This window comes from Crassostrea angulata, chromosome 2 (genome assembly GCF_025612915.1).
Source record: "Crassostrea angulata isolate pt1a10 chromosome 2, ASM2561291v2, whole genome shotgun sequence".
NCBI lineage: Eukaryota > Metazoa > Mollusca > Bivalvia > Ostreida > Ostreidae > Magallana > Magallana angulata.
In genome coordinates this window covers 51,929,508-51,941,771 of record NC_069112.1, presented here as the reverse complement: position 1 = coordinate 51,941,771, position 12,264 = coordinate 51,929,508, and the positions used below count along the sequence as shown (strand labels likewise).

Here is a 12,264-nt window from a genome sequence, read left to right as displayed (position 1 = left end):
TTAGTGTATTCCAATATTGATACAAAGATAAATATATCTAAATCTCTTGTATTTCAAAATTTGATAGGATTTTCTTCATATATATAGTTTTCTTTATCTTTGTTGGTATTTTCTATCTGCAATTGCACCCCTATTCCACTGCAAATGGAAATGTTTTACTTTAAATTTATGTTCTTTCCTTCACTAATACTGTAGGAAAATATTTGCTTTGTGTGACAAATCAGTCTCCTTAGATTTCTACACTCATATTTTGACAGTTTCTATTAGAGAGACTAGCACTTCCAGTCTTAATTTTTTTCAAGTCCAGCATCTGAATGAGTAAATCATTGAAACGTCCACTTTATCACAAAGTACCGGGGCATTATTAAACAATTCTTTGCAACAATTTGAATACATGAATACTTAACTATGTTTCAAGCATATTTCAAAACAGTCTAGCAATATGTGTTTTTCTTTTAAACCTCCATCTCTTAAAATTTCAATTTAAAGAATCAGCTTGTACAATTTACGTGAATTAGTGACGACGCAAATGACAGATAAACTCAAGACAATACATTTCAGGATATTTCAGTTGATACTTTTATCTTTCATAATCACCCCTATATACATAAAGCTTAAAATTAGTTTTTAGACACAAATTTTTTCACAAAGATATGGTTTTCATTCAAATTTAATAAGATTTTTAATTAATAACATATCCAAGTTTTGATTATTTTTTAAAACAAATAAAAAATATTGCCTGTGATGCTTTTCTCCCTCCCAAAATGTAACAGTTTCTAATCATAAGCTAAGCTAATCACAAAGTATTGGGATAATGTCTGATTATATATCAAAGTCTTCAAATAAAATATTAATTTACATCACATGTAAGTTTTACATCTTTGTTAGTGGGGAGTGTTTGAATAATAGGTGCTAACATAATTCTACTCACTATGACAAGCAGGAAAAAGTCAAGGTAACATCACTGACCCTTGTCTCACACATACAATAATCATAAACTGGGCTTAATCAAAACAGGCTCTAATAGATCATTGTGCAGAGGGCAAAATAGTTGTCTAAGACTAATTAGAGATATTCAAGAGAGCTAGTCATCTATAGAAGTAAAGTGACAGCATTGTGCTTTGTTTGTGCATTTGGACCCAATCACCGCTAGTTTGAACTAGCCTACAAGTGTGTCGCCATTACCCTGGGTCGTCTCGAACAGAGTGGAATGGTTTTATGGCGCCATAGAAACCAGGTGTAATGAGGTTCTTGTATGAAGAGAAACTAGTCCCATTGCCACTAATCCCCTCGCTAGAACTTGATCGTCCAATCGGCTCCTCCGTTTCTCTACAAATTGGTCTTCTTATATATCATAAACTAGATTTATCAACCCCTTACAATTCATGTTAATGGAAATAAGAATTCCCACCAAGAACAGAATCTAAAACTATAAAAGCTCAACAAGCTTAATTTTAATTAACTCAGTCTCTCTTTAGTGAAAAGAATATATGAATATAGGGGGAAATGAGACCTGGAAAAGTGTGAGCTTGTAAAACTTGGATAGTCTACATGATTCTGATCCTGACATGCAGCATTTTCATGCATTGGAATCTAACAGGGACTATAATAATCCATGCAGCTACATGCATATCTCTTAAGATAGGAATTATGATCAATTTCTTTACATAAAGTTTATCAAACTAGTGTTTGGTTATTGCCTTTATCAAACATCCCCCATCCTATCTCTATGTAGCTGATTGCATTCTTGTTGAAGAGACAACAGAACTATGGCCAGAAGTTGTGACGAGGAGTTTATTAGAATACATATAACAAAGCAATACAAAAACACTATTATAGATCTTATATATATATCTATATTCTAAGAGAGCTGCTCACTGACCATGCATTTCTGTGACATATATATATAGATATATTAATATAATAAATGTACAAATATATTAAGTGTCAAAAATATATATATTTTTTTAATATTTTTCTGTTAAAGCCATTATAAACTGTACAAAATGCTACAAAATAGTTGAGATTTTTTGAGTTAATTCCCAATTAAGACTGGAAGAAATTAATACATAATTAAACATTATTAGTATTAAACTGGAGTTGTCTACCCTCAACAAGAATGCAATGTTCACTTTTACCCTAAACATACACTTACTTCATCACTGTAGCAGCCATAAATTTCTTACCGAAAAAAAATGCAGTATATCTTGTATGTATAACATCTTAAAAAGATAATATATCTATAATATTATAAATTTACGAAAAATGTATGAAACCATGACAAGCAAATAATCAAAAATCAAATATTTCTTAAAGACAGGTATAAATCACTTGTTGGACAGTGGTAAAAAAAAAAAGGTACAAAGTTGGTGAATAATAAAGGTTGATGTGAATTTTTCTGTTCCCAGACAAACATTGAGATTAGAAGTTGTGAAATTGAATAATTGCACAAAACAGTTGTTATGTTCTGCAAATATCAAAGATAAAAACAGGTCTTGGGATAATAAGGCAGTCTTGTCGAAACTTATATCATCCATCAGGAATTTACTAAAAAATCTCAGAAAAATTATCTTAGATAGCATTTTCAATTTGCTCATAAATGTAAAGACAAATTCTTTCTTCTACAATGTAGATCTTAAGACCAAATTCTTAGTGATTCCTATCTCACGACTATTGACAATTTCTGGACATGTGACCTTGACATTATTTACTTAACACACATGATCTTGACTCTTAAGTAACTGCTGAGATATGACCTACAAATGACCTTGATACTATCATGCAACTGTTAAAAAAAGAGATATACAAGATGCTTGAATGGTGGAACTTGCACATGCTAACTTACTAGGAAATCTAACTCTGGGGGTATCACATGCATATATGTCTCAGATAAACATGCTCACAATGCAAGATTCACAGTATTTGACAGTTATATCAACTTCTCTCCATCTGACTTATTATGGCACTTATTGGAACAATTACTAGTTAAATAACTTTTAATAATATTTTTCAAATAACACTTTTACATAACATAAATTAAACCTCAACAGCCAGTAATTTTTTTTTACCCCAAACTTACAGGGAAAAAAGGGAGCAATTATGAACTTCAAATGCTAAAATAGTATTACAAAACTACATATCTGTAAAAAGTTTTTGATGCATGGAGCAAAAAATCCACAAATTAACAACCAAAGACAAGGAGTGATGATAGAGTTGTTAACATGTTAATACACATTCCACTAACACCAACTCGTGAACGTGCACATACATATTATGCAATCTAGATTACAATTTTCTTTTGCATACATTTTTGGAGGTAGACACATTCTTCATCAAGACTTCATCAAATTTCATCAGATATTCTTAACAATTATTGCCAGATCAGAAATAAAATGTTTCGTAAGACTTTCAATGTGTTTTAGCCAAATGAATTATCAACAAAAGCTACATAGATGCTAAATCAGTCATCTCTTTATTTCAGATTTAATCTTAGCCTAAATTATGAAAAAGCAAAATCTATCATAAATGTTTTGCAATTTTGGCATAAGGCATTTATACTTGCAGAATTTCAGTTCATAAAACAAACTTAAGGGAAAAACCACTTGATGAAAAATGCCTCTGTTAAACACATAGAGATAGATACACACATCCAAACAGTGAGGGAAGACAGGCTACGAGCCCTGAAACACAGACCCAGTTATCTCAAAAATCACAAAAACACCAATATGTGAGCTGTAACCCCTCACCTCGGCCGCTCTGGACCTGGGTACCCAGAATCCCTTGCTCCCATCACTTCCCTGTTGCCATGGTTACTGGTAGGTGGGTGGCTTTCTTGCCTGGCCCTCAACTTCTGCAGCTGCTCGGTGTCCATGTAGATCTGGTTCATGAACGACCTTCCCCGGTCGTACGACCCCTCCCTGCTGTGTCGGTCCGGTGAGGCGTAGGGCCGGGCGTACACTGCGTTCTGATTGGGCGACGTCCGAGATCGGGGGGCAGAGTTTTGCCTAGGAGCAACATAATCATATGGATTTTCGTTTTGTTCATTGTAATGATGTTTCTGGTCGGGACCTGAATAGCTGCTTGGATCGGCGTAATTATAAGCTCTGAAAGAAAAAGAATGAGTTCCGAATATTTCATAAGCAGTGTTTTCTTTTTTGCATGTGCTGTATATAAATTTTTTTTCCTTCTTTTTTTTAGCTTGAAAATTGAGCACTCTAGAAAGCAATTGTTCTCATATCTGGCTGGTATAGACACCTAGCTCATGCACGACAACAATTTCCAGTCGTTCCTTTGTACTAAATATTCTTTTATGAATTTTGATTTTGCATTATCAAAACATGATTCTATTGATTATGATGTAGTTCAATTTAGAGGATAGTGGATCAGCCACATGAGACTGATCATGAACACTGAACAGCGTGTTCACATGTATATGGGAAGAACCCCAGTGAGGCTTGAACCCCATATCACTACTGATCCATGTGACAATGACAATGCAAAGACCTGTCGAGAATTATATTAGCAGATTTCTTTTTTAAGAACAAAGTAAATACTTTGACTTCTAATGCCCTACTACTTATACTTTTGTAAAATATGAAAGGCCTAGCATAATTTTTCATTTAGTCTATGGGGTGAGCTAGGTATACTCATACACAGACAGAGAACAATGTTTCTATCAAATAGCAGGCTGCAGCACTGAAGCTTCTGATTACACATGCAAAATGAAATGCCTTTGTCTCTTCCTTCACATTTCTTCGGTGACCGATCCAAATTATGTGTTGAAATGTTTTCAGAAAACTTCTATTTTGTTTGCAATACATCAAAGTAAAATGAAATTCATGATCGACATTTGAAGCAATTTGATAATTCATCCAAAAAAAAAACCCTACCCCAGTAAAAATTTCAATATATGTTACATGATTTAACACAAAAATCCATGTTTAATAATGCACTGAGAAGTGAAACACTTCAACACACTTGGAAAGGTTAATAATGATAGAGAACCTCAAATCTTATTAATGTGCAGTTAATTAATTAATAGATTAATTAATTCAATTTCCAATTATGGTATATTTGAGCTACACTGAAAATTCTTGAGCAAAGGAAAAATCATGATGTCATGAATGAAATATATATAGGAAAGGCAGTAATGGAGACCAACAGATCCAATTTGGATAGCACTGTAAACCATTCTCTCTCTCTCTCTCTCTCTCTCTCTCTCTCTCTCTCCCCACACAAGCAAGATTTGAATTCTCTTGAAATTGAAACACTCCAAAAATATTTAAGCTAAATCTTAAAATATATAACTTCTAAAAAATTTCAAAACTACTTGGAGTCAATTTCAGAGCATTCATTTTTCTAAGACATTTTTCCTCCAAATAAAATTCAAGTTCACAGCGTCCAGTAGTATAAACCACTGGATCCCACCCTCCACGAGCGGGGGGCGTATGTCTGGTACCTGTTGGAATTTTCGTAATTTCGAATTTTGAGATCGTCTGGCTCTATGCCCCGGTCCCTCAGGTGATAGGTCTTGACAGGGACAGGTGGTGGCTCTTTTTTCACCCTGGGTGGCGCCCCGTCCTGCTGCAGTGGGGCATGATGGGGTGGTGCGGAGGATGCGGGGGGCTGATTGACTGAGGGTGAAATGACTGGGGATGGTAGAGACTGTTTGCGGGTGGGAGGGTGCTCGTCTTTTCTGTTAAAAAAATCATGCTGCTGGTTTGGTTTTTCTTTTTTTCAATCTCAGTATAATGAGAACACCATAAAAGTGAAGAGATAGACAATGACAGTTTAATGACTCTCACTCTATTCATTATTTTCACAGTAAGGCCTATAAAAAAAAATTGTGTGTTTAAGGTAACACTGATGAAAAAATTAGGTTTGGTAGGTGGGGATTTTTTTTAATTTTATCATATTTTTTTCTGCATGAATCCTAAGAATGTTTCTTTGTGTCATATTTAAAAGCGCATTTTTTAATAGAAATAATATAAAATTCACAATCGGATAAAAACAGACATCTAAAAATGGTGGGGTCGAGGCATTTTTGTAGGTTAGGTCGGGTTACCCTAAACACACAACTTTTTTTTTTAGGCCTAATTTAAGAATGCAATGGAATGGCATTGTCAGGAAACTTTTGCATTAATTTTCTTTTGAAGTTGAAGTAAAAACATAATATCAAAGTTTGTCTTGCTACTATGACCCACTTTTATGGTGTCAATGAATGGACATGAAAGCTGATGACTCTATGTTCTATATCAGAAGAAAAAATTCTGTAAAAACAACAACAATCCTCATGCTGTTTTGTAACTTGTATCCCCTCCTTTCAAAAAAAATTTGCACATAAATATAACATTTTTTGGAGGCAAAATGTAGCAAAAGCCCTGCACTGGCTTTTCCCCTTTCCATTTCAAGAAATTTTTACTGCTGGATTTGGTGACCTACAGATCCGGTTTATAGTAAAGGCAATAATATCATGATATGATAAATCTGAATAGTGGTTTCTGAATATAGACATGGTATATCCTCTTGTTAATTATATATATGTATCTGTAAACAATGTATCATCAATGATTTAAAATGGTGAACAAAATATCAAATATCAAATTACAATTCATGAACACATAGCCTATTCTGAATAAAATCGGTTTTTTCTGCTCATAATTGGAAAGCATCTCGCTTTGTGTTCAAGCATGACATTTATCAGCTGATTAACTCTGGAAGTCATTTTTGTCGATGGCTGAAACATCTAGAACACTATCAAAACAGCTATAAGCATCAAAAAAATCTCTATCCATAATATATACAAATCAACATCAGTTATTTAACTACCTTTATATACAATACATGTAATTATTTCCATTCATATTTTCTTAAGTCTAATTCAAATTTGTGATATTTTATTCTTGCTTGTTTTTGTTGTTGGTTTGGAAGTTTCCAAGAGTTTACTCAAGTTAAAAAAATTAATATTATTTAGAAATGTTACAAATCCACACATGAATATAGTTTTAATGCAAACCAAACCACATGATGCCAGAGTGAATGTGAACAGATCAAACATGAAATTGTCATCAATTAAAAAGCTAATTCGTTCCGAGAGCAACTTACTGATAACTTATTGATAACTTCTGAAACATTTAACATGTACTCAAGAACTACGCATATTCCAAATTCTGTTTTAGACTTCTGATTTCAAAAATATCTGCAGAACTCTCTATTCGTTGATAAGAATAAAATCATATCCTAGAAATGTCAATAAAGAATGAATTTTTTTTTTATCATTTCAGTCTTTGAAAATTGTTTTAAATTAATTTATCAAACAATACACAAATAAGAGTGATCGCAGCAGACGACGGCGTACTTACCTATAGCGAGCGGAGAGATCCGAGAGTTTTGATTTATCTATGTTGGCAGTGTTGACGGGGTTAGCCGTGCTCCGCGTGAAGCGGTAGGGGTCATGACCTATTGACCTCTCTCCTTTTGCTGCCACTGCGAGGCTCCCAAACTTCTCCCGTAGTTTGGAGTCATCGTGACGATTGACCGGATTTGAGGTGTAACGGGAGTACGAATCACTGCTGTAGCTAGAGGCATTTTCCTGGAATGGCTGCCAAAGAAATAAAAAGTTGACCAAACTGCAAATCAATGATATAAATAATATGTACACACAAAATAAATACAAAACCTGATTTTAAAAAAATAAGCATCAAATGATTCAAAAAGAAAAATTATCATTGATTTTCCCAGTATGTGAGAAAACAATCTTGTCAAGGACTCAAATAAAACAATTTATCATGCATCTTCCGTGTGTTTATTAAAGCATGTTGAGGACTGGGATTAATCATTTTCTATGCATTTGTATCCACCTACCTGTGAATGATGCGGTGGATGAGGGGGTTGACCTTGACCCGGGTCGTGAGTTTGGTGGGGCTGGGGTGGTGGCAGTGACGCAGTGGATGGACGATTATGATTGACGTGACGACCCAGATCTGGTTCTGAGCGATGATATTCGGGATTAAATTTCTGAGGCCCCCGGTCATCATATGCTGGGTTGTACCATTGGCCTACAATCAACAACACCCATATAATCTCTGCAAAAGTTGCTTCGAAAGATGAATTTGATGGTTCACAAATTCTACATCAATTTAAATGAACTTAAATTGGAAATCTAAATGAATGATGTGAAAGTAAATCAAGACAGAATCTAGAACAATCTTAAACCTCTCCTTGATTCTTCTGTATTTGCAGTAACTGCAAATGTTATCAAAATCTTACCATCTTCTGGAATTTTGCTGCGTAGGCGCTCGTGGTGGGTGATTGTGGCGTATGGTTCTATGGAGCGTGTGTGTGGAAACTGGCCATGAGGAAGGCTCTCAGAGGCGTAGTATGACGGATAGTACCTGTCCTCTGATTGGCGATCAACTGCAAGAGTTCATGAATATTCATTACAACAATGACATCAAATAAACATAAAAGTTGAACTTTTTTAACCAATCAAATTGTGTTTAACATTCAAAAATAAATTCTGTTCCAGCCAATCAGATAAAGAGTTACAACAAGGTATAAACAAAATAAGCCTATTACTATATGATGAGCATCAATCACTTACAATCCACATATCTACGGTCGTCCATCAGCTTCCTGTTCGGGGAGCCAGGCTGTAAAGAAAAGATCCACACATTATTACACAACAGACAACACTGTGACAACTCAGGGATGCATTTTACACACAACTTACTACATAGATTATAGCAATGTCAAAAACTGATGTAAATTACAGTAGATTTTTGTAATTCAATATGTGGTTGAAATTGACAGTGGAACAGATTACACAAGAGTTGATTAATGCTGTATTTTTTGTTTATAAAACTGGCTGTGTGATATGCTGTGACAGATTTGCTAGATATGCATAAAATATATGGAATAAATCATCGGCTTTGTGAGCTTTGGTGTTTGCTAGGCGTGCTAGCATGGTTCAGAATGGTATTATTGTTGCAAGATTTCTGATTAAAACTTTCAGTTATACTTAATGTACATGTTGATGTACTGTCATCATGACAGGTCTTTTGCAAATAGGATGGAGATGAGTAAGTGTTATACAAACCCAAAACACCTGTTGGCCAGTAAAACCTTGTCTTTCAATTCAAATTTTGATATTCAAATTTTCTTATATATATTTAAATTTTCTTTTCAAAACAATGCCAAACAACCATGACTTCCTTCTTAACAAAGCGTGTAAGAACAGACAGCCCTAACGGCCCACTCACGGATCTGTGGTAGCTGGGGGGTGCTGGATAGGGAGGGATACCAGGGACGCGGTCAGTGGTGTTAATACTGGGGTCTGAAGACGACCGCACCAGCCTCTTCTTGTGCTTGGGGGAAGCGTCAAAGTCATCTGGGTGAGTTTTGGGGGTGTTGCCCGGCTCTGTGTCCTGGGCTGGGGAGTAGCTGGCCCGGCTGCCCATTGGGAACAGGAAGTCGTCGTTTACATTGTCCTCGGGCTTGTGCTCTGACATCCAGATCTGCTGTTCCTGCTGGAGGTGGATCATCTCCTGGAGCCGCGAGTACCACACCTCCGTGTTGTTGTGGCTGATGGTGGCTGTAAACAGAGAAATCAAAGTACTGAAATGCTTGTACATTCCACATACTTTTACTTATACATTTGTATTTTCATTTGTTAATTCATACAAGACCTAATATGTTATAGTTTCAGTTCCTTACCAGTGAATAGATGAGGATAGAGCTTCTCCAGCTTCTGGCTCTGTTCAAACAGCTTCTTGTGGTTTTTGGTCGAGCCCTTGGCAAACTTGGCCCGGCAGTCTTTGACGATGTTCTTGTTCTCTGCTTTCAGAAAGACGACGATGGGGTAATACTGCGAGTAGTTCAGCTTGTCCACATTGTGGGGCGTAACGTCAAGCAGGCAGTGCTTCCTCTGTGGAAAAGGGAAAGAGGAATGCTTAAATGGGAGTTACTTTTTAATTCAAATATAATTATACCTGGCTTAATGGACTTTTATAAAATCTAGGCTTTGATTTTATAATGTTATCTTTGACCACTAATTTTCTATCAAAGTATATGTTTAGCAAAATAGTGTCAATTAATGTTCCAATGCGTAATTGCTTCCAGAAAATGCAACGCATCTAGGTTAAACAGAGAGTGTAGTTCACTTGTTATCTCTATCATAAGCAAAAGTTTCATACATTAAAGTAAAGAAGAAAAAATATGAGAGAGACACAGAGAGAGAAAGAGAGAGAATGACAGACAGACTGATGTTTTACCTTATTGATAATTTCTTTGATTGCACCAAGTCGGATTATTCCGGATTTCCTCTGATCATTTCCACCCTGGCTGCTTGCATCAGTCTCTGAAAAATGTAAATCAATTTGAACATACACACTATGAAAATAATTATATGTTGAACATGCTTTTCAATTTTAACCAAAAATCCATGACAAATGTTGTATACTTACGTGGGGATTCAAATTTATCTGGGAAATCTTGAAGGAGTTTTTCTCTGGCCACATCAGCCAGTGCACCAAATATGACTACGGGTCTGACAAACCCAGCTGTCAAGACAGAGAAAAGTTGGGTTAAATAATGAATATTCATATCAAACTCTGTTCAACATCTACAAGAGTATCATCAAATGCTTTCTAGCTCAGTGCAAGTGAATCACCTCCTGCAAACACGCAGTGTTATAAACATCATTGTTATACTTTCATGTTAAATACTGAAATCTGATTGGATAAGACGCAGTTCATAATCCGTTCTTTTACCCTCAGCGTTAGCAACACACTTAGCAATGGGTAACATTAAAAATGCGCGAAAAATTATGCGCGTATGGTTCGCTGTAGAATTCACGTTATTCCTATATAAAAGCAGTAAAATTTTCTTAAAAATTAAGACATTCAGTATAACAAAATAAATAGTGCCTGTTTGGGAGGACGACAGTTGAAATTGACACCCCTCGAAAACCATTGTCAACCTCTACTTCGCGTCGGTTGACAATGGTTTTCTCGGGGTGTCAATTTCAACTGTTACCCTCCTAAACAGGCACTATTTATATATTACAAACTGTCTTTTTATAAACAGTCTATTTACACTGTTGAGTTAATAAAGTGTTAGCAGGTAGAGACTGATGTCCCATTTACTTACTATCTCTCAGAGTCACTCTCTCGTAGGCAGGAAATTTTGTGGTCAGATTTGCTGTAAAAGAAAAAAAAAGTTTGGATTAACAGATTTATAAGACAACAGTGAATTAAAGTAAAGAATATAAAGCAGGTGACATCACATAAAAATACATCGTACATATTACAATCTGGGATACCAAGATTGCGCATGTATCTGTTTCTTAACACCCCCCCCCCTTTTTTTTAAAATATATTGATGACTGTACAAGTAATACCCAAACTTCCTATATTGCCTTAAATTTTTACTATAAGAGGATTTCATTACAATTTAAATTGATATTATATGCCAATAATATAATTAATTAATAATAAAAAGACTGAAAGGCAAATACTGTAACAATAGTTTTTTGGAATTTAGCTTATCATTAGCAATTGTTTTGAATGCTGTAAGATTAGTACTAAGCTACTGGAATGGAAAATTTAAAGTTCAAAGTTTAAATGAATAATTCCACATTAACAGTGATTTGTGATAAAAAAAAAAAATGTACCATGTTACTAAAACAATTTCTCTAAATTTTATTACATGGACTAAAATTGAAATAATTACATGGTTAAAAATATTATATTCAAATTAGTGTTAATTTTATTCAAATTATGCCATTAACTAAAACAAAACAAAATACAGTATTCTGGAAAAAGAATATTGCTAATGTGTATTGAAAGACGAAGGTATTGGTATACATAGAGAAAAATATACAAATTTGGAAAAATAATATGAATACTGACTTCTTTGAATCAAACCTTTTAAGCTAAAATCTTATTTCAGCATAAAATCTATTCAAAACGCATGTGTACAAAGAAAGATCTCCATCATGAAATGAAGAAAAATGAAGAAAAATAATGAATTATCATTCAAGTTCCGCCAAGGCAAAGATGGAAGCAGTAAGCTAGTGAACAGGGCAACTTTTCTTTCTTCTGCAACATTCGCTGAAATATTGTTCATTCGAATTTCACATTTCTCCTAACTGTTGTTTAAGGAATTGAAAATCTCTGAGAATTTTAGAACGAAGAGTTTCATTTGTTGTTTGAGATGCACGTGCATGATAATAACACACATAGAAAAACAGTTCTAAAAACGTTG

At 34.7% G+C, this 12,264-nt stretch overlaps 1 protein-coding gene across 14 annotated transcripts in view; it reads right to left on the bottom strand.

Annotated features, from left to right (window-relative positions):
- LOC128173747 (tight junction protein ZO-1-like) overlaps nt 1–12,264 on the bottom strand; it is a 64,527-nt gene that overhangs the window by 11,101 nt on the left and 41,162 nt on the right. For 11 of the 14 annotated variants that reach the window (XM_052839408.1, XM_052839418.1, XM_052839420.1 and 8 more), the window contains 12 exons: nt 11,149–11,199; nt 10,464–10,559; nt 10,272–10,357; nt 9,715–9,925; nt 9,261–9,592; nt 8,603–8,651; nt 8,269–8,415; nt 7,864–8,057; nt 7,362–7,600; nt 5,459–5,695; nt 3,747–4,103; nt 1,186–1,329 (listed from right to left, as the gene is read on the bottom strand). In XM_052839408.1, the coding sequence (XP_052695368.1) occupies nt 1,186–1,329; nt 3,747–4,103; nt 5,459–5,695; nt 7,362–7,600; nt 7,864–8,057; nt 8,269–8,415; nt 8,603–8,651; nt 9,261–9,592; nt 9,715–9,925; nt 10,272–10,357; nt 10,464–10,559; nt 11,149–11,199 (2,143 nt within the window). The remainder of the gene's footprint in view (nt 1–1,185; nt 1,330–3,746; nt 4,104–5,458; nt 5,696–7,361; nt 7,601–7,863; nt 8,058–8,268; nt 8,416–8,602; nt 8,652–9,260; nt 9,593–9,714; nt 9,926–10,271; nt 10,358–10,463; nt 10,560–11,148; nt 11,200–12,264) is intronic. The other 3 variants (XM_052839419.1, XM_052839421.1, XM_052839422.1) reach the window with 3 other exon arrangements.